This window comes from Balearica regulorum, chromosome 1 (assembly GCF_011004875.1).
Source record: "Balearica regulorum gibbericeps isolate bBalReg1 chromosome 1, bBalReg1.pri, whole genome shotgun sequence".
NCBI lineage: Eukaryota > Metazoa > Chordata > Aves > Gruiformes > Gruidae > Balearica > Balearica regulorum.
Window position 1 is genome coordinate 101,375,138 of NC_046184.1, and position 21,931 is coordinate 101,397,068.

At 47.5% G+C, this 21,931-nt stretch overlaps 1 protein-coding gene across 1 annotated transcript; it reads left to right on the forward strand.

The window, feature by feature from the left end:
• Positions 1–3,976: 3,976 nt before the first annotated feature.
• On the forward strand, positions 3,977–14,539 carry LOC104635185 (uncharacterized). The gene is made up of 6 exons (XM_010301907.2): positions 3,977–4,092; positions 4,944–5,222; positions 7,051–7,296; positions 10,696–10,833; positions 11,451–11,567; positions 12,677–14,539. The coding sequence occupies exons 1-6, from the start codon at positions 4,032–4,034 to the stop codon at positions 12,835–12,837; spliced, it is 1,002 nt and encodes a 333-aa protein (XP_010300209.2). The 5' UTR covers positions 3,977–4,031; the 3' UTR covers positions 12,838–14,539.
• The last annotated feature ends 7,392 nt before the right edge of the window (positions 14,540–21,931 follow it).

Here is a 21,931-nt window from a genome sequence, read left to right on the forward strand (position 1 = left end):
GGTGCAACTTTCTGTGGAAACTGTGGCAAATGGGCGATTTCAGGAGTTGGGAAGAAAAGTCAGTGACCTGTGGCTGACCTGTCCTAATACTTGACACATGAGACCTCTCTGCTCTGGCCCCTGTGGTGGGCAAGAGCTTCTCATCTGTCAGACACGCTGGCAGACAAACGTGGTGCTCACCCCCTGAGGTGAGTGGCACGTGTGCTTAGGGTGCTGGTCAGCTTTGAGAACGGGCTGCCCTCAGTAAAATGATGTCTAACCAAAGCTGCAATACAGCCGCTTGGTTTCTCTGCCCCTCCAGGACCACATAAACCAGCTGCAGCTGGCTGGACGTGTGCAGATCAGGCTGAAGGGGTTTCTCTGGTGTGCTGGGTCCCAAGCAGCAGTGCTGCTGGGCTGCATTGCAAATGCGTGGAGTACGAGTGCCGCAGGGCAGCGTGTGGGATGAGGGCCAGTGGAGCAGGTCTCGTGCCGGGCATACGGTATTTGGCAAACCTGTGCTTTGGGGCTGCCTGGGAAATCCTGTGTACGTCCATGTTCCTGGTTGTCTGTAGCTGGGAGTCTGGGAGTGTGCAAGATGGAAATCTGACAGCTTTATGCAGGGCTGTGGAGTCCCTGATACAAGAGGGCCTTCATCTGTGACCACAGGTCCTGGTCACTCCTCTTGCTATGCCAGTACAGCCTATTTTGTCCAAAAGTCACTTGCTCTGAACATGATCTACAGGAGTACCCTGATTATGCACATCCAATTCCTAAATAAGTTGTAAAGTAGCTGTAATTTCATAACTTTGATGTTAGAGAAACAAAGTGCGTGACAGTCTCTTTATCACTATGTAAGCGTACACCTTTGTGTGTTTCAGAGTTCAAGCATAATTCTTTGGCTAGTTTCATTCAACAAAGAAAGAATTCATATTCTTATGCATATAAATCTTCATCAGTCTCTGAGGTCCTGTTGCCCGCACACAGAACACAGAACCATCTCTCAGGCTCGCCCCCCATTCCAGCCTTGTGGCTTCACAGTTAAACTCCCGTAAGTGCCACTCAAAGTGTGATTAAAAAAAATTCCTTATGCATGAATAGCTGTAGGTGTGGATTGTACAGGTAAGCAGACATGGCTGCAGGCCTCTCCCCCCCCTCCAGTGCTGCACGGTCCAGGCTGTACCTGCCCGGCAGCCTGTGCTGTAGCTGTGGCCGTGCTGCTCCACCGCAGCGGGACAGATGGACAGAAGAGCAGAACGCCTGCAGCCAGCAGCGTTTTCTGGCCCGGGGCTGGTGCAGGGGCCGGTGCGGGGACCGTCAGCAGCAGCAACGCAGAGCTGGCTCTCTGCATCGCTGGAGGCACAGGCTTATTTTCTGTTTCCACGCATTGAGTTCCTGGCATTTAGCTCTGCTGCCTCCTGTGTGAAGCTAGGTCTGTGTATTTCACAGTTAATGCTGATGTGCATTAACAACAGTAAAAATAGGTGCGCTGCTTACGCTTGCTAGCCTATTTAAAGGAAGATGTGTAGAGTTAGTATGTACAAATTTACTTCATAATACTTCACAGCTTATTTCCTGCTGTACTTACTAAATTAGGTTTTTCAATCTCCCATGCTCCATCAATGCCTCATGTCATGTAAGGGATGAATCTCCATTCTCCTTTCATGATGCTGTCAGTGGCCGAAAGGACAAAATGGCCCTGTGAGCTTGCAACTCACCAAGTATAGAAGATTTTAGTTCACCCTACAACTACAAGTTCTTGTCTTTTTTTTTGTCACTTGTGGTTTCTGTTAAGCCCCACAAGGTGTTTTTTTGTCTGCAATAATAACACAAAACTTTATGCGTCTTTATATAAAAGGGGGAAGTGACTTCTCTGGCTAGCCAAGGGTGTTGTGAGCATTCATTAGCCAATGTTAGAAATTAGTGTCTAATCTCATCTAAAAAATTTGTTATATATGAAATTTAAGAGGGTTGCTCCTAAGAAGACGCTGCTGGTTGATGACAATACAGGTTGCGCGTGTGCTGTCATCTTTATCCTGGCTGTGATTTCTTTTTTTTTTTTTTTTTTTAGCTAGTGAGGATGTGAGGGACAGAAGGAGCCTAATGGGACTTCATATACTGCGTGATGTATGGGGCACTTGCAGTCAGAAATATTGAACTCATAAATGTACTCATTTGCCCTGGAGTCACTGAGAGGGAGACTAAATACAGGACACCGCAATGTCACAGTCATGCAGAGTCACTTCTGTAACAACAGAGCTACAGTAGAAAGGCCGTATTTTTCTTTGATTTTACTGCAAATCTGTAAATGAGCTCTGTGAGGGTGCTGTCGTTGGCTGGAGGAGAAGGTGAACTTTTGCTGGACTTGGCTGTATGCCGACCCCTTTTGCATTTTGTTGTTCTTCTGAGATTCTGAACATTTCGGGGTGCTGTTTTGAAACAACCCTGCACATACTGTCTGTTCTGTCTCGCATCTCCACCGCAGCACTGCAACCCAAAGTTCTACCAGCTTGCCCTTCAAGCATGAAGGTGAAATGAAGTTGAGTGTGCGCATCCAAGGCAGATGGTTAGCCCCAGTCTTGCAGTGGTATTTGAGATTTTCTTCATGTCATTTCAGCAGCACAGAAGGAAATGAAAGTGTTTCTTACTGTAAATACTTTTCTCTCTCCCCCCTTCCTCTGCACTGCTGTGAGTGTCTGAAGACTCACTTCATTGCTTTTCTCAGAGAAGGCTATTTCTGTCACATCTGAGATCAGTTTAGGCCTGTCCTATGCACGTACGATAAAGACAGGATGGTGCTGCGATAGCCTTGAACAAACTTGTAAATTTTGGACACTGGGAGCAGGAGGTGAGGTGTAATTGTCATTGCTAAGAAGCCAGATGGGCCAAACTGTTGGCCAAAATGTGGTATTATCAAGCAGAGACAAATTGTTTGAAAAATAGTGCAGACCACACCACAAGGGGTTTAACCATTTCTCAGAAATGCTTGTAATTCCACTGTGTGGAGCTTCCTTAACAGACTGTGTCTATGTCTGTGTCCAGAGAAAGAACACGAAAGTAGATTTCCAGCCACATCCTGAACTGCTGTCACAGTTATTCTCCAGGACATCTGCTAAGTGCGTCTAAGAAAAATCTAGATGTTGGTTCTAATGCAATGGCAGTTTACTTCCTCCGGTGAGCAAGACGGTTTCTGCTGCATTGCTTGTGTAATCCACCTCAGCACTCAGTGCAAAACGCCAGTGTGCTTTAAGCCATCTCAACGAGTGTGAACAAAGTGTGTGGCCCTGTGTGGCCCTGTAGATAACTGGTTCACAGCGGTTCTTCAAGACTGACTTTTCAGTCTTGCCTCTGGGATCAGCACACCAAACAGAGCCAGGGCGGCTTTCGGGCTGCATTCAGTCCAGTTTTGCAATGCAACTTAACTTCCCGTAACCTTTGTTCTTTGCCTGGGGTGGCTGTGCGGAGCCCTTTCCCGTATGGCAGGTACCGTTCGGTCGCTAGAAGAGCCCAGCAAAGCGCAGGCTAGCAACAGAGCCTGTGCGAGCAGAGGGAGAGCCTTCTCCCGCCCCTTCTGCTGGTGAGACTCTCTGTGAGTGATCGTTGTTGGTATTTCAGAAAATCAGCTGGCTTGCATGCGCAGTGCTTTATCTGACTGGACTGATTTCTCTTCCCTACTTTGATAAACTGGAAAAGAATGAAAGAAATAGGTGTTTCACCTGTGCCCGGTCTCAGCATTAGCATCTTCCTAAATGGGGTGAGCTGACCAGGAGATATTTTTGTCTCCTCACCTCTCAGCCCTATTCTCACACTTGCAGCTAGCTCCAAGGTGCAGGACTTTGCAAAGCACATTGGCGACTCGTGTTGGTTCAGCCTGAGTTCAGTCACCCAAAACCTTGCAGGTCTATTTTGAAACATTATTCAAGCTATCCACTATGGAGTTTCTTTTCTTTTTTTTTCCACTCTTGCTTCTGACATCATTTCCTGAATGCTATATTCACTGAGCTCTGTAGCCAGATCGTCTTCTCAGCACATGATGCAAAGAGTTCTTTAAAATGGATTTCAGCTCTCCTTTTACTCTGCAGTGCTTGCTGGTGATAATAACTGTTACTCATGGTAAGTGGGATTTTTCTTTATGAAGTCGGCACAGATTTGCCTAGATGAGCAGACGCCTTAATTTTGCTCCAAGATCTTTTAAGGACTCTACCAGGTTTGGGGAGACATCAAATAGTGTAACTGCTAATGCATGAAAGGGGCAGTCAGACTAAAGTAAGACAGATTATTTTTTTAGTAAACGAATGATAACTAACAAGATAGCACTTTCTCTGTGTACTATGTTTCAAAAAGCATTTCAGTGGAGAACGTAAGGTCCTTGTATGTAGAACACTGGCTGGAGGGGCTGGAGAGCAATGGGGTCCTGCTCCTAGCGCTTGGTGTGACCTTGGGTTAGTCCTCGAGCTGCTGTCGCCTTGCCATTCACCCATCTCTGATTTGCGAACAGCAACTTAATAACGTGCATTAATGTGCAAGGATACTGTGAGACTTGTTCAAGTTAAAACTGCAACCTTGCTCTTCGGGTAAAAGTAGCTGTGCAAGCAGCAATTGTTTTTGCAATTGACATTGATGCCCTGAGGATCTTTCTTTGCACAGTCTCTCAGCTCTGAGGGGGGATGGTAGATGCTCATGTCAAATTTGGGGAGAGAAAAGACCAGCTGCTCAGCCTTTCATCGCCTTGTGTGCATGGTGTGTGCACCACTCCCCTGTTATCGGGGGGGGGGGGGAAAGTTGGCCTTTATAGAAGGCTTCCCACTCCTTTGATTTTCACTTACTGGTGACCCCAGCCTGTCACTAGGGTGGGTCTGTCCCTCTGATGTCTCACCTGGGCATTTGCCTTTCTGGGAGGCAGCCGAGGGGAGACGGATGGACACAGCAAGCTCACTGCCCACACTCTGTGCCTCTCCTTTCAGGCTCTGTCACCTGGACCAGTGTGCTCAGCGGCGGCTCAGCAGTCTTTTCTGTGGGAATTCAAAGTCTGCAGAACTTCTCCAGAATGAGCAAGAGGGACACAAAATGCCTCACAAATGTCTTAGATGATACTTTGTTTGCCAAGTGTGGCAATTCTGCTGCCAGATACCTGAACTTGCAGAATGGCTCCCTAGTACTGAGGAGTGTGGAGAAAGAGGACGCAGGAAATTACGAGTTTGTTTTTCACAACACCACCAGATTTTTTACGCTGGAAGTATTTGGTAAGTGGCCTTCTTAGCAACAAACAGCTTTTGAACTTGTGAGTCTGGCTGGAAGCAGGTGCCTTGAAATTCTTCCTAAGAGACTGCTTGAGCTTGCAGGAGCTATAGGTGCCTCTGGAACAGCTTTGTAAGCCTCCAGCACCTCAGGCAGCAGTAATGGAGAGTGTAAAGTAAGGGATGCTTTTTGCATCCGTGTTGTCAGTCTCTCCTGTCTGTTGAGCCTTCCTTGAAGCAGCCAGTCAGTTCAGCTACATGCTCTTCCGACGTAAGAGATAGCAGCATGAAGTGTTTGTGAAGTTGAGCGTACAGTATGTAGACATGTAGCTGAAGATTTCAGTCCATTTCCAGAGTCCTCGTCCTGATGGCTCTAATGAAAGCTCTCACTGACCGACAGCATTTTGCTGCTTGTGGACATGCTTCCTTAAGGGGTTAACCCTACCTGACTTGGCTCTGGAAACTGAACCGGACTCCTGTGCAGGTCTGGGTTGAGGTGTGCTGGTTTTTCCCCTGCTTTGTGCAGCCGAGGAAAGGTGCTAAAGGAATCTGGGTGTGACTTTCTGATTCTTAGCTGCCCATGGCAGCTTGGACATCAGCATCTTCTGGGTCTGTTCAGAGACCAGCGATAGGTACCTTACCGTGCCAGTCTCCCTGCTGTCCTCCCTGTGGCCTCAGAACTGCCTCTCTCCTTCGTGTGCCTGCTTATCCATCTGCGGGCTGCAAAGACAGAAATAAAGTCACTTTGGTACAGGATCCAGCTCGTTGCTTGGGTCAGTATGGAGAAGGCCCCAATATGAGTCTGCCCCCCTGCTGAATAGTGCTCCAGATAGCCGCCAACCATAGCTCTGGTCCTCCTCTCCACTGTTCGTTTTGCAGGGCTTTCACTTACACAAGCTTCTAAGAGAAATTGAAGCGTATGAAATTGTAATGAAAATGTCTAAGCAAACTGGTCTCTCAGTGAAGACAAATGAATCCATATGCCATTCAGGTGCAAACAGGCGGAACTGTTGCTGAGAGTAGGTCAAAGATGTGACTCCTTGGCATGAAGATCAGGGGCTTAGACTGGAAGTAGGAAAGGCTGCAGAAGTATCCTGGTTTTAATCTCCATTTCAGTGGATTTGCTTTGGGAACTTTTGTGTCCTTGTCATGCTCTGTTGCCACACGTAAGTTAGAGAAACAGTCTCACAGCAAAGATATTCCTGGAACAGAAGAGGATGTCGTAGTTGAAGAAAGTGATTTCTGAGCTTACCTACATGGATGTTTGCATAGATGTTCTCAGTGTGACTCTTACTGTCATAACACCATACCACTTCTCTGTCTAGTCTGTATTTGCAAAGTGGCAAATGTGAGAAATAGGTTGGCTCCTTGTAGTAGACTGAGAGAAATTCAGGAAAATGTAGTAAGATCCTCCTGGTCGAGGAGAGGACTGAACCTCCTCTGAAGCTATGGTTATCCACTGATTACAGAGGAAGCCTCTGGCCGGCAGATGCTTTGGGTGTTGCCATCATCCTCTCAGATCAAGGGCTTTTACTTTTTAGCTTTTTCAATTTCAATAAGGAAAAGAAGAGACGCCAGATTTTTGTAGCATCCTCAAAATAGGGACCAAGAGTTGCTAGCAGGATTGGGTGGGCACTGCTGAGCATTTCAGGGATGGGGGCAAGCACTGAAGAGTCTGGTTACTTACTTCTGTGCTCCCTGGCTACCAGTAAATGTGGTGTTAGTAAGACTCGCAGTAAAGGAAGCTCCTGTCCAGCTCATGGTCACTGCTGAGTCCACTTCTCATGTCTCTCTTTCCTCCCCGTTCCCATTGCCCCGTGCTGTGTGTGACCAGAGCTGGCCATTGGTATCCAGTGCTTCCCTAATGGGACCGGAGACTTGTCCTGCGATGTGACCAGCAATGAGAGCACCACGTTTCGGTGGCTGCTGAATGGCACCGAGCTGAGCACCTCTGAGAGTTGTATTAAGAACTGTGGGAAGATTCATCTAGACAAAACCGTGCCCGGGGAATTTGTATGTGAAGTTCAGCATGGGAACAGCATCGTCAGGTCCAGGCCGGTTGTGCTGGCTTGCAACTACGGTGAGTAGCGACGTCTCCAGAAAATCTCCTTTCTGGTCTCTTGCAGCAGCAAACTAAGGAGTTGTTGCTGTCTGCTTGATACCAAACTTTTCTGTCCTCTGGCAGCTGCCTTCCAGACTTAATACATCCTCCCTTTACAAAGTGTCCCCTTCACTTCTTTCTCCCTCCTGTGTCTCGGACTGACACAACCTACAACCACAGAAGGGTTGAAAGTTTGTTCACGAGGTTCTTTTACCCAACTCTGCAGCAAGGACGGATCTCTATATATCTGTTTTCCTGCTTCCCAGTGATGGAGACCTTGCACCCTCCAGTGCACTGATACTCTATGCTGGTTTAGAAACATGAGCTGCTTCCTACTCTGACATTGATCCGTTACCCAGACAGCCTTCCAGTTTCTGCAACATCCCTGTAAAAACACCTCTGGGACTTCAGCCTTGTTGCTGCTGGACTCAGCTGAGGTGTTTTGCCTTCCCTCTTTTCTCCTTATCTAAGCTAGCTGCACAAAGATTTATCAGTCTATACAAATGTTTGTCCATCAGCCCCACACCATCAGAGGTGTAAAGACACAGGTCATTTACTAACAAAAATGTAAGATTTTTTCCGTCCATGTCCCTGCTCAGATATGTAGTTCTGTGAGAAGGCTGTGACTTTATCCATTTGCAAGCTATTCATAAATGCCAAGTACTCAGCTTGAATGAGGCCATAGTTTAATGAGACAGAAAATCCAGATCCTAGAACTAATCCAAACTGCCAGAACCTCATGATGCTAAGCACTGGTCTGTGTTGTAAGCTCGCATTATAAAAAAAAAAAAAAAAAAAAAAAAAAAAATTAGATAACCTTGGGCATGATTTAACTTGCATCTCCAGTAGAGAAGGTTTTTCTCCTCTCTAGCAGTGAAGATGGTCATCAAAACTATGTCAGGGTGGCATAATTTAACCTTAAGGTTTTTTACTAACTTAGCTGTAATTAATTTAATCACCTTTGCTACTAGAAAAATTGTACTGTGCAATAGCACCTAGCATTTTAGAAATTAGGTCTGAGATGCTCCAGCTCTACAGCAGATATAGTGTATTTTCTTCTATGGTTGGCATACAGTTGCTGTGAAAACAAAATTACTGACATAAAGTCTGTATCGTGTGCTGGCATTCAACAGAGATGCCGTGGGCTGTTCATGCCTGATCGCGTTGGTGTCGCTGGCCAATCTGTACAAGTTGGGCATGTGTGATTGTGGAGCAGTCATCTTTTGTCCTGCTAAATTGGTCAAAGGCTGTTCAGCATAGTCAGACCCAAGTTAGCTGAGACACTGGGGAATGAGGATGCAAACAGCCATGAGCTGTTGAGTCAAGTCCTGCAATAAATCACGCGAGTGCTGACAGTTACCGTTGTTATTTCTGGGTGGGTTTATTCTGCCCAGTCCCTTGGGTGCGATATTGGTTCCCCATTTCCTCTTGAAAAGCCCACAGGGGAATTTAGTGATAGCTCTGTTGGGATGGACATGTGCATGAACACGTGTTTGGAACGGTCTGAAAGCAAGAAAGTAGCAGTGATTCTACCTTTTAGTCACCAAATGCAACCGCATTTATAAAAGTGAACTAAAGCAGTTCTGAATACTAGTAAAATGAATTGAAGAGAGAAATGAGTTCAATTAAATTAATTAAAGACTAATTCATTATGTTTGTGGGTTGTTATTTGCTTCACGCAAAGGACTGGATATAGTTTTTCCACTGTAGGCATAAGATCTATGTAAAAGCACTTATTTGGGCAATCTGTTGGCTGATGAAATTAATTTTGAATAATTGTTCATAATAAAACAATTTGGCAGAAATGCTGTAAATTTCCCAGGCACCAAAAGGCTCTGATCACGCAGGATCTAAAGCAGATGATTCAGAAAATAACAAGTCAACATACGTAAAAGGATTTCATTGATTCATTACTTGTTTATTACTGATTTTAACACAATATATTGTCTCAAAAAGACTTTTTAAAGAATGGCAAATTTTTAGGAAAAAATAGTCAGGAAAAAATATTTCCAACATATATTTATGCATTTGACAATATTCTCTAAGCTTTAATCAAAAAGGAAATAAAATTATTAGGGAAATTATTTCTAATCTGCTGAAAGTTCAATTTTGAATATAGATTTTTTTTTTAACTTGGTAACTGTTCCTAAAGAGACTGGAACAAGCACTGCAAAAATACTTTGAATACGTGTGATTTCACACGCAGGAGCACCTGTCTACAGGTGTTTTTACTGTTCTGGTGCGTATGTGGACTATGACAGCGTGCAGTATAGCCCGGAATGTTTGAAACACTTCCCAGCCTCTGGGGATATGCAGCAATTTGTGCATTTGGGGTCTTGAAAGCATGCTCCAAATGAGCCTGTTGGTTTCCCCAGTGCAGTGCTGTGCAGGCATGCACACAGAAGCAGCCAAATGATTCAAAAAGGGATGGCTTGGGTTTACCTAGGGAGTTTTAAGGAATTTGCATTATAGCAATAGTTGAGCTGTATGGCTTTTTTTCATGTTGGGAAGAAGAGTTTTCGTACTGACTGCCCCAGGTTGGAGCGAATTGTCTGTCTTAGTGGAGGAGCGAGTCTGGAGGGATCTCTCTTTCTGCAAGTCCGTGATGCCCTCTACCAGCTTCCCTGCTCAGCAGTAACGTACGCGCGAGCCTGACCCATCAAAGCAGCCCTGAGCAAGGGACTCTGAACTGGGTAACGATTACCACCAACGTGTGCGTGGCCTTCTGCCTAGCCATCTGTAGCTGTCGCCTCCTGCTAGGAGTTTCATGTGATCTCGGTTGGGAAGGGGAATAAAGACAAACCCTTCCCTGAGCAGCAGTGAAGCTGGTTTCCTGCAGCCCTGACCCCAGCGCTGGAGTCTGTGGTGCCCGAGCAAGTGCAGGCTCTGATCAGACTGGCTTTGAGGTTGGCGTAGTCATTACACGGCTGTCCTAAGTGTATTCTCTGGGGCCTAATACAAGCTCTAAGGGCAGACTCTGCAGCTTTTCTTTCAGTAGAGATCCTAGTTTAGGTCTCCCTCCTCAGCTGCCTGTTCTCATAAAACTTGTTGAAATGTAGTATCTTTCAAATCACCACATTCCCTGTTAAATTTGATTAAAACTTGTGAATTAACCCAGATGTACTGCAGAGTAGGCAGAAAAGAAAGCACACACAGCATAGTCACGCCAACCTCTTCTCTTAAAAAATTCCCTACCAGAATTAAATGAGGTGACATAAATTATGATGTGCCACAGTTCAGAATATCAGCTCCCCTGATTCAAACCAAACCAAAGCAATGATAATGCCCACATGCTCTAATCTGTCTGCAGGGTTTCTCCCGTTTGGAGAAAGAAGCTTTTCTGCCCTGGTAACTAACAGCACCCTGTCCTTCTTGCAGGAGACCTGCTGCAGTACCCGTGGTTCATTTACATCCTGGCAGGGTGCGCAGGGGGTGCGGTTATCCTGGTGGTGGTTGTGTCCTCGATCACATGTTGCTGCATGAAGAGGAAACACAATTTCATGCCAGTGCCTTCAGGTGAGTGGAGAATGGTGTCGCTTCCTGGGATAAGTCTCACAGAGGACTGTGTTTGTGCAGGCTGGGGTTGAAATAGCCTCAGCGTAGCTTGGCCTTGGCTTGGTGGTTGCTTGTCTTCCAGCCATCCATCCCCTGACCTGGTGGAACAGAAAGCTGCTTGCTCACAGACAAATGTTAAAACCAGCGGGGTCTTGAATTAAACCTTGCTTTTCTTTTTTTTTTTCACTTCATCCTTGCCACCATGTGCTCCTGGCCAGAAAGAAACACAGCAAAATGTTTTCTGTGTCCGAGAAAATTGAGCCTCATTCAAATCTGATCCAGAAAGGACCTGAAGGCTTCTGATGGCGGTGCTTTGTCAGCACCAGTCTCTGAATGCAATCTGCCCACGCCCAGTGAGGCCACCTCAAGCTGTGATCCTGCCAGCATGGCCAACCTGGTCTCTGACAGGTTGGAGTGTCCCTATGTACTCAGCATCTGTCTGCTCCGGGAATGGGGCCAGTGCCACATGAGGAGGGGACGCACACGTGTGTTGGTGGCCCAGCCTCGCAATGAATGTGCCGAGGCTTCTGGGATGTGGGGGATCTCTTTCTTTCAAGTCTCCGGTTTCGGTTTTACAGAGGAGAAGGATGACGGACTAACAATGTCCATGGTCTCCAGTGAAGATGTGAAGAGCCCCCCCAACGGAGACCACGTCGAGGCCCAAGCTGCCCAAATCGACTGCCCTCCAAAGCCTGGTGGGTCCAGTGACTTGTTTTGGGTCAGACAGATAGCCTGTTTAGGAGGGTAAAGGACAAAATGGATGTGTATGACTGATGGGGGAGGAGCAGACTGGGGAGAGGGGCCTGGGACTCGCTAGCACAGGGAAGGTGTTGCATCTTGTCCAGACGACAAGTTGCACCCGGTCATTTATCAGTACCTTACTCCTGCTCTGCTTCTGTGCACGAGTAGCTCTTGCCCTTACCCGGCTGTGAGAGGTAGCAGCAGACGTCTTGTAAGCATCCTGCAGAGGGTGCTGCCGGCAGACTGCAGACTGACTGTTCCAGTATCTCCTGTGCTAAAATGCACATTTCTCAAAAACTGCAACAAACTGCAACCCCCACAAACTTAGCGGTTTTCTTGCAATTTTATCACACCCCTTCCCCACCTTCCCTAGTAATGCACTGCCATCAGCTGAAGTAGGTCTAGCAGAGACATGAACTTGAGCAACTTGACATAGGTCATAGCCTGGTCTCAGCATTGCTGTCTCCACTTCTGGTGTCCTTCACTGTATCGTGCACAGCCTCTCAGCAGCTCAGCTATGCTTTATGTCTAACCTTGGGTGCTTCTTAGCCCTGCCTTCAAAATATTAAATGCTACTTGTGAACATAGTGCAAGAAAGAAAGAAAGAAAGAAAATGCTGTAAGTCATTCAGGTCATTGTTTAATATTAATACATTTAAAATGTAGAATCTTTTATTTTTTAATAACAATTTTTCCCATTGTCAGTTTGACTAACAAAGTATCCTCTATTTAAATTTTCTACAAATTAGTAAAAATCAGAGATGCCTGTGGAAAGTGTTTAGGTGAAAACATATTAAATGTGTGCTGTTAGCCAGCTTTAATTACTCAGATGTAACTGACGAGATTTGGCTTCAGAGAGCTTCAGCACCAAAATACCTTGCAGAGAAAGCCACCATGAACTGCTCAATAAATGAGTAGTTACAAAGAAAATTGAAATGTGGCTTGCAGACACATGGGGAGAAGGGACTGAGTGGGTTAGGCAGCATCAGGGACTGGGGGGAGGATTTCCATGGGGGGTGAGCATAGCACGGGCACTTACACGCCATTTCTCCCTTCTTTTCCAGATACCGCCTGTACTGGTCAAGGCATTGAGTCCCAGCCCCCTGTGGAAGAAAATTTACCAGTGGAAATAGGGGCTGAGGAAATGCCAGACCCAGAGGTCATAGTTGACGTGGAAAGCCAGGAAAATGCCTCGGACTGTTTCCCGGATCCAACTGATGACTGATCTGGCATGCTTGCTGTTCCACCCTGTCTTGAAGCCTATGACACCTGTCCTTTGCATCCCATAGTCACATTGTGTGTAAGAATTGGTCCGGAAAATTTTAGCAGGGAAAAAGTGAGGTGTCAGGCATGATAACCTCATTTAAAAAAAAAAAAAAAAAACAAAAAAAGAAAATATAACAAAAAGCACACGTGTGGCTTCAAGGCCACGCTGCTGTGGGCTGACAGGTTCACTAAGAAAGCTGGGCAGCTCTTTGATGCTTTGCCTGTTAACAGACCTGCATTTAACCTGTGGAGCCGTAGAGGACAGCCTGAAACGAGATGGGCAGGTCCTCCTGCTCCCTGCCCACCCCACCCCATGCCTTGCCTTCACCAGCCAGCAGTTCCCATGAGGGACAGGCATGACAGGTGGATTGAGGTAGCCTGCCAGTCCCAGACAGAAACAAGGAACTGCCAGAAATTTCCTGAGAAAGCCTCTTCTCAGGAGATTTCAAGGCATTTTAAACAGGCCCTGCAAAAAAGCTCGATGGAGGGTTCAGCTTGGTATCTGCTGTGCCGGGTGTTCCTCTGAATCGCTGCTCTGAGCTCCAGACCCTTTGTAATTTGGTGCTCACTGCTTGCTGCGAGGGGCCAAGAGCGGTGGGGGGGGGGCTGCTGCGTGCATACCCCGGGAGGTGACGCTGGCTTGCTCACCTTTTGATGCCCTGTAATGGCAGGGGGCTACCGGTTACCTTTCATCAGAATTTAGCTGCTCGGGTTGCCAGTGGGTTAAAATAGCTCTGTCACTAGCTTGCTTGCTTGCAGCAGAAGGGTGCCTGGGGCTTGGGCGTGTAATTTTGTCAGAAATGTTGATTATAATGCTGAGATTGTTCATCAGTGCAAGCATTAGTGCCTTTACTGTAACGGTTTAGCTACTGCAAGCTGATTAAGCTGGCCATCTGCCTGTGCATGTAGGCTTTTTCAGTGCTGTGTTATTTGCACAGACAGAAGCAATTTATAGAATCTCTTAGGTAAGTCTTGCTGCTCTGCACGTCCTGTCCTGCTCAGGGGAGGTTTGTGAGTGGAGTGGCTGGGGTAGACCTGCAGGGAAGAAGGACGAGGTGAGGAGCGGGCAAGGACTTGGTCCCAGGCAGCAGGTAGCTGAGTCCCTGGCAAAGCTGCTGGGGGCTGCAGGGCTGTCAGGCCACAGGGAATGCTGCAGGGTGCACTGCCAGAGCAAGGTGTATGTACTGTATAAGTGCATTTTGGTAGTTGGAGGTGAGGCGTGTTGGTGTTAAACTACTAGCCCAATAAGATAGAAAGGCATGGTAGAGTAAAAGCAGAGATGGTACAGATTGGGGCTGAAAGGGATAGGGAGGTGTGTATTGCATTCCTCTCTCTTCCCTTGTCATTCTGTCCCTGTTTTATATTGTGCTGTCATTGTGCCATGAATCCCTTGGAAACGGATTTACGGTATGCTTTGTAAATGCCACCCAACGAGGTCTGCAAGTACCCCAGCAAGATCAAAACCAAGCTGAATGCTTCTCTCCCAGGCGGGGGAGCTGGTGGGACGGCTGCATGCTCACCTGGAAGTCCTCTATGTCTGTGTACATGGCAAAGCTCTGCATCGGTGACACCCAGCCATAGGTTGTTCTTGTTGTTTCCTTGTCCTGTGACTCTGTTTAGAAGATTTTTGGATCTTGTGTGCTGTGTTGGTGGTGATTCAGCCTGTCTCTGCTTTTTAAGGCTGCTGTAGGAATCAGATTTTCCACGGTAAGAGGGAGATAATAATTCTTTTCGTCATGGTGCTGTGCTATCTCCTTTCAGTACAAACACTCCTCAGAGGCCGTGAGTTGAATGACAAAAATGGGATGCCGAGCACTTAGGATGGCAGCTGCCTGTAGGCAGCACAGCGGCAGTGACACTGGGTGGACAGGGGCCAGCATCGCCGAAATGGGGGGGATGTAGTCAGCTTTACTTCTCTTCTGCACTTTCTGGCAGGAGCAGGCAGGGGACAGTCGACTCCAGCACATGCTTAACCTTGAGGGCTGAGCAGTGCTCTGAGCTGCGCGGGACAAGATGCCAGCATTTCGGGTGCTGAGGGTGACAGAGCTGGGCCAGCCTTGTCCCCCTGGGCTGCGCCAGTGCCACCTCGCTGCTGTCAGCCCTGGGAGGGCTGGGGGTGCCCTGACAGCTGTTAGCACTGCTGCTGGTGTAGCCCCAGGCTGGGAAGGATTTTTCCCATTGAGATGGGAAACTGAGACTCGAGACATCTTTACGAGGCAGATAGGACACAGCTGGTTTTCTGCCCTTCCCCACTGAAGAAGGCAAAAGTTTGTGTTACTATGAGGTCAGAAGAGAAGTCATGCAGCCTGTGCTCTTCCTTTAACCGTATGTGTTCATGCCCAGCTATTGTTTGGGGTTTTTTGGTGTTTTGTTTTCATTTCCCTGTGATGATTTTATTCCTAATAAAAAAATCTGTTTTCTAACTTGTTTTGTAAATGTTTAAGTTCTGTTATTTAACAATTGTTGCTTTATGGTTTTCACTGAACATACAGGCAGGTTTTCAAATTTTCACCTGGCTAAATAAAGGAAAGGTGATAACAAGTTACTGCTGACTAGAGCTGGCTTGGGAACAGAGATCACAAGGGCATTTGTTTGTAAGTCACTCCAGGAGAGGCAGTAGGACAGTGGCCTATAACTAGTCCCCATCGGAGCATGTGTGCAAATGTGCCTGCACATCCGTGTGCACTGGCAGCTCACCAAACCTTGCTCTTGTGCCTTGCCCAAACTGCGAGGTGCAGGGAAGGGATGCATGGAGGTGGCCTTGCTTTATCAATCTCTATCCATCTGTAATTTTTTTGTGACACCTGAGCCACCTTAGCTGTGAGAGGATGTTTGATTGCATAGCATGTATGGGTATGGATGTACCTGGTGCTATCAGGAATTTGATCAGAAACGAGATCTCTGTGCTGTCTCTTCGAGGCTTCTGGTGGCCTTAGTGAGGCTGTGCCATGCCAGCCCTGCCCTCTCTGGGTTGCTGAGGGAGCCCTTGGCGCCAGGGTCCCTCTGGGTGCCTGGTGCTTTCCAGGGCAGGGGAGCTGCATGGAGAGCTGCCAGTCATGCCATCCTCTCGGGCCACTGGTCCTGGCTGGGGAAGGCAGGGTCCATCCCTCTGCTCATCGAGTGCTGGTGGGACAAGGGGAGCCCTGCTCTGTGGGAAATGCGGATGTTTTGGGATGGGGTTTCTTCCCAGCTGAGACAAACCACCAGTGGTTTATAGCACTGTACAGAATTTGTATCCATGTCAACGTTTCATAGTGGGAAGAGAAAAATCTCCCTCTGCTTGTGGCATATGCTAAGCAACAAATGTAATATGTATTCTTTTTGTCATGTAATTAATGCAGTTTATGAATGTAAAAGGAGAACAGAGAATGATCTTATTTGACTTAAGTTATAGGTGAAAGCAAAAGCAGAAAAGAAACGTATTGTATAGCAGCGAGCAGAGAAAGGGGAATGATCCTTTTAGATGTTTTTTAGCATTCAGGATGTACTCATCCCCACAAAATTCTCATGTCAATAAGGTTTCCCATCCCAGTAATGAAACAGTTTGTGCTCTGCCTTCCAACCTCCGCCTCAGGCTGCTGTGCCTGATGTCCCCGTGGCTGCGTGCGTAGCCCTTGGGGTCCTCTCGCGTAGCCCTTGGGGTCCTCTCTCGGAGCCCAGCACAGAGGCAGAGGCACCAGGGCAAGAGCCAGCAGTTTGTGAGGAGCTGGTGGACCAGCCCTCCCCACCACCATCAGCTCTACAGAAACAACAGAGTGGAAGCTGGTGAGTCTGGAGCAGATATGCAAAACTGATAACAGGCTGGTTTACAATAGCAAATGAAACATTTGTTGTAAATACTGAAGAGGCATGTGAGCAGTGGTTGTGTTAACTTCTGATGAAAATCTCGATGTAGTTGAAAAAAACCTCTAGATTTTAGGCACGTGCATACTATGTTTGTGTCACTTTTTATGAATTATTGCATTTCATTTCAAAATAAGAAAGCAAGAAGAATGCATGTGTAACTCTGCTGTAGGATATAGTGTCAGTGATAGATATCTTCAAAACCATTTCCTTAACCTTAGCAAACAAACTCTGGTGGTGCTTAAAATCCAGAAGCGTAGGTATTACTACCACCAGGCAGGGAGGAGTGAGATGCCCCGTGGACTCTTCCATAGGAAAACACACAGAACTGGTAACAGAGTGGTCAAGAAGAGCAGTATCATCTATTTCTGCCTGAGGTGGAAGCAGAATTTGGTGATGTGTCATCACAGAGGCTTGGATTAGCGTTTGGGTATTGCTTGTGCCTTCGGCCAGGCTGCTCGGTGCCTGGGTGCAATCAAACCCTGCTGGTACGAGGCCAGTGGTGGTGAAGTCCCTCCTGGGCATATGCAATGCTCCCCTCTTGTCCTCTGTTGTAAAGCAGGCTGGGAAACAACATCATCATGTGGTGGGGACCCTGTGACCTTTGACAACCAATGCATCCTGCATTGTTTTTTTCACAATGAGCGCTGCGTTTCCTTTGTGCAAGATTATGACTCATCACTCAGGCATGGGATGTGGCTGGAGACAGCAGGGGAGTCTTTACTGAGAGCCTAGAAGGCCCTTAGATGAAGCCCTTCTAAATATTTCTACTTTTCCAGCAAGCAAATGCTGGCAGGTGTTGTGTTAATTATATCAAGATTAATTTAACTTGGATATGATCAGTTAAGAAGAGATATCTCTGAGCTGTGCAGGACCACAGGGAAGTGCAGCATCTTTCTGGCTGGTCTCCCTCAAACACCACTTGCATGGCTCCAGGCTGGCTGATGGGCTGAAGTGGAGGTCTTGGCCAGGTCCAGGTCTGAGAGACTTCCTCCAACCCTCCTGATCACCAGCAAGCAATGTGGCTGAATCGCACCACTATCTACTATTTATAGGGGCTAAAGAAACTGTTCCCTGCCTGTACCAAAGCAGACTGCCTGGAGGGCAAAAGATGTTTAATGATGAGAGCAGGGAGGGGGCAGAGACACCCCCCTAAAGTGTTCAACTATGGCTAAACCCTGCAGGAGCTGGATAGCAATTACATTCAAGTAGCACGTGAAGAGCCCAGAGCAGTTCTGCTTATGCATGCTGACGTTTGCATCTTCATGGGGTTATTTCCCACCTCCTGATTTCAGTCCCAAACAGCTCCTCGGCCCTGGGGTTCTCCCCACCCTACCATCAACCATGAAGGCACGAGGGGCCTGACTTCATCAAATCATTCATTACACTTGCAAGTTTAGGTATCTCACTGTACCCCTCACCTCTCAACGCACCTATAGATGCATGCTGGGCAGCTTGATTCCAGCCCCAGGAGCTAACGTCGCCGTCTTCTTCCGTCTGCACCTGCCTTCAAGCTTTGCTCGGAGAAAGGGCTGTCCGCCAGCACTGCGCCTCCCCTTCGCTCGGGGAGCTGGGTTTGGACCTGCTGGGCTATGACCAGGGATGCCCAATATCCCAGCTGGAGCTGGCTGCGGATCTGCAGGCAGTGAGTGGAGTGATTCCTGGGTTTTCCCTTCGCGTGGTCCCTGGGGGCTGGAGGGATGGGTGTTGTGAGGATGGGGTGAGTCTCTGCCTCCTGGGAGATGGGAATACTTGGCCTATACCCACTTGGTTTACAGGCATTTTGGGGCAGGGGCTGGTCCTGGCGCACGGGGAGGCACCTGCAGCCTGCTCATCGTGCCATTGTGCCACACGCTAACGGGAAGGAAAGGTGCCCATCTGTAGAGGTAGCAAATACAGGTGGCTAATGTCAGCTTATTTTTAATTGATTCATTTTTCTGGTTAGCATATTCCATATCACGCTTAGCCAATACACATGATAAAATATTGGATGGGGCTGTAGTATAAAGTGTGTATTTTATAGTTATATAAATATAGTTTTATAATGGAAATGAGGAAAAAAGCAAAACTTGGAGCCTGAATTCTATGCAGAATTTTTAAAACTCGCCTAAACTTATGACGGCTACTGATAGTTTTAGTATTGTCTAACACTATAGAAACTAGATGTATTACAGACCAAGAATTACTTGGAGGCAATTTTCAGTGAATCCTTTGGAATTGCAAATGCAGTACATTAAAGAGAATTATTATGTGCTCCCGCATCATATGCAAATGGAGTAAAGAAATACAGTTTGTTGGTTATCCTCTTGCTAGCGTTGCTGTCTCAGGTTTGGTTTATACATGTTCCTCTTTGAGGGCAAAACAGATTTGCCCAAAACTAAGGAGTGAAGCAGTTTTAAAAGGCTTTTTTTATATACTAAAAATCACCTAATAAAATACTTTCAAACAAACAAAAAATGAAAGAGATGATGTGATGGTCTTTTTCTCTATGTGAAAAGAATTGCAAGAGTGACTTTGAATGCATGACTTGAAGCAAAGAGCATTAAGAGTTGTCCTGGTTCTGGCAAGGATAGAGTTAATTTCACAAGGAGCCAGGACAGGTGAGCCAAGCTGGCCGGGGGCTATTCCATACCATGTGACGTCATGCTCACCATAAAAGGGGGCTAGTCGGGCAGGGGCGGGTTTGGCGTGTCAGCGTGGCTCCGAGTGTCTGGTTGGTCAGTCGTTGGATTGGTAAATCATTCTCTGTTATCACCCATTGTGAATATCTGTTATCAACACTGTTGTTGATTGTTTCCCTCTCCCTTGCTGTCCCAGTAAACTGCCCTTATCCCAACCCTCAAGGCTTTGCCGTTGGTTTTCCGTTCTTGTCCCCATCCCGCCGGGGGAGGGGTGAGCAAGCGGCGCGTGGCACTTAGCTATCGGCTGGGGCTAAACCACGTCATGTTGCACTCCTGTGAAAGCTTTCCCATCACAGGGCAATAGGCCTCAGTGAAACAACAGGCAAACCTATAATTAGGGGATTTGGGACAGCGGGGATGGGATTCAGTGATGTGCGTGAATGGGTAAAAAGTCAATTGCCTGGCAGCCAGTCTCAATTCACCTGGAGCCCACGAGAGAAGCTGGGGCGGGTGGAGGCTTTTCCGAGGTGGCACACGAGTTGGAGCAAGAGGTACCTGCCGGGTGGGACAGCCTCTGCTGCTGGTGTCTCTGCCATCACAGGATGAGCCGTGGGAGGACCGAGAGAGGAGGAGGATGCAGAGAGCAGAGTGTCCGCTGCGGAGGATCCAAGAGGAAGAAAGGGCGCAGGCCTAATGACTGAGGGTACAGAAGTGGCAGTGGGTAACGGCAGTCATAGACGCTGTTTCTTCCCTCAAGCGGGTGGGGAGGCTGCAGGGGTCTCAAGCAAGATCTGTCCTCCATCGTCCTGCAAACTCTTTAGGCAGTGTAAAATGATGTCCTCCAGGAAGCAGTCGTCACTGCTGCTTCCTCCTCACACCTACTCTCCCTGACATTTGCCACGAATCATGTTCCCCAGACGGGCTAAACCACGTCAGTCCTTTTTGGCGCCCAACGTGGGGCTCGAGGGGTTGTGATAACGACAAGTCTGACCCAAGTGTGTTAAAACAAAGTTGTTATAAGCATTTATAATGTTATTGAAACAGTCACTGATCATAATGATGTTCTGTTTGGTTACATGGCTCTGGTTTGTAAACCCGTGTTTACTCTATGCAATCCCTGCGGTGCTGTTTATCACCTCTGGGAGAGGGGTTCGTGTTCTCATGTTGTTGTATTGTGTGATAATGACTTATGATAAGATATCATTGACAGTCATGGGTCTGAGCTGGTATGTGTATGTAGCATTTCGGTCAGGCCCGTACCTCGGTCAATATCTTTCAGAACTGATTAATAATTGGACCCAATCTATGGGGAAGATGGGGGGGAATACCTTCTCCCGCTCTTTCACCTCCTCTTTTCCCTTTTGGTTGGTTACAACAATTTTTGAGAATTTTGAATACCCTTGGAATGTTCATGCCAGTATATTCCTATTGCTAGGTCTCCTGAATGCTTTCCCACTCCTGTTCAGGGTTAGCAAAAATCTTTTCAAGAGTACCACCCAGGGATCTTCCCCAAGGCTGAATGGTCAGGGCTGGCATGGCATGTGGGAGAGTATGGGTGGGTATCTAGAGACCTTTTCACCCCCAATGGTTTGGAGCTTCACTCCTGAACAATTGCAAGACCCTGATAAAATGGTAGAATATTTGAAAGGAAAATGCTGTGGGGATTCTAAGGAGACACAACTTACTGCGCTGTGCTGGGCCCTGGCCACAATCTATCAAACACTGCTTGATAGTAGACAGCACCATCCAGAGAGAGAGAGCGGACCCACAGGCACTGCAGCTGCCCAGGCCCCTGCAACAGGCACTGCAGCTACCCAAACCCCCGCAACAGGCACTGTAGTCGAGCCAAAAGATCAACCCACACCAGTATCAGTCGCCCCTATACACAAAAAGAAATACACAAGGAAATCGGTTCGCTTAGTGAAAGATGATGATGAACCGGGGCCATCACGAGAACAAGAAGAAGAGCCAGAACCAGAAGTGATTACTCGATCCCTGTCCCTGAGTGAGCTGCGAGATATGCGGAAAGATTTCAGCCGCCTTCCAGGGGAGCATATTATTACCTGGCTGCTCCGCTGCTGGGATAACGGGGCCAGTAGCCTGGAACTGGAGGGCAGGGAGGCCAAGCAGCTAGGATCCTTGTCTAGGGAAGGGGGCATTGACAAAGCAATTGGGAAGAAGACACAGGCCCTTAGCCTCTGGAGGCGACTCCTGTCAAGTGTGAGGGAAAGGTATCCTTTCAGTGAAGATGTCATATGTCGGCCAGGCAAGTGGACCACTATGGAGAGAGGTATTCAATATCTGAGGGAATTAGCTGTGCGGGAGATGGTTTATTATGATCCGGACAATGCACAGTTGCCCACAGACCCCGATGAAGTCCAGTGTACCCGACCCATGTGGCAAAAATTTGTGCGAAGTGCACCATCATCGTACGCCAACTCACTGGCAGTAATTGACTGGAAGAGTGAAGAGGCACCCACGGTGGACGAAGTGGCTGGCCGACTCCGGCAGTATGAAGAGAGCCTTTCTTCCTCCCTAGTCTCAGCTGTGGAGAAACTGTCTGAGGATGTCCAGCAACTCAAAAAGGAT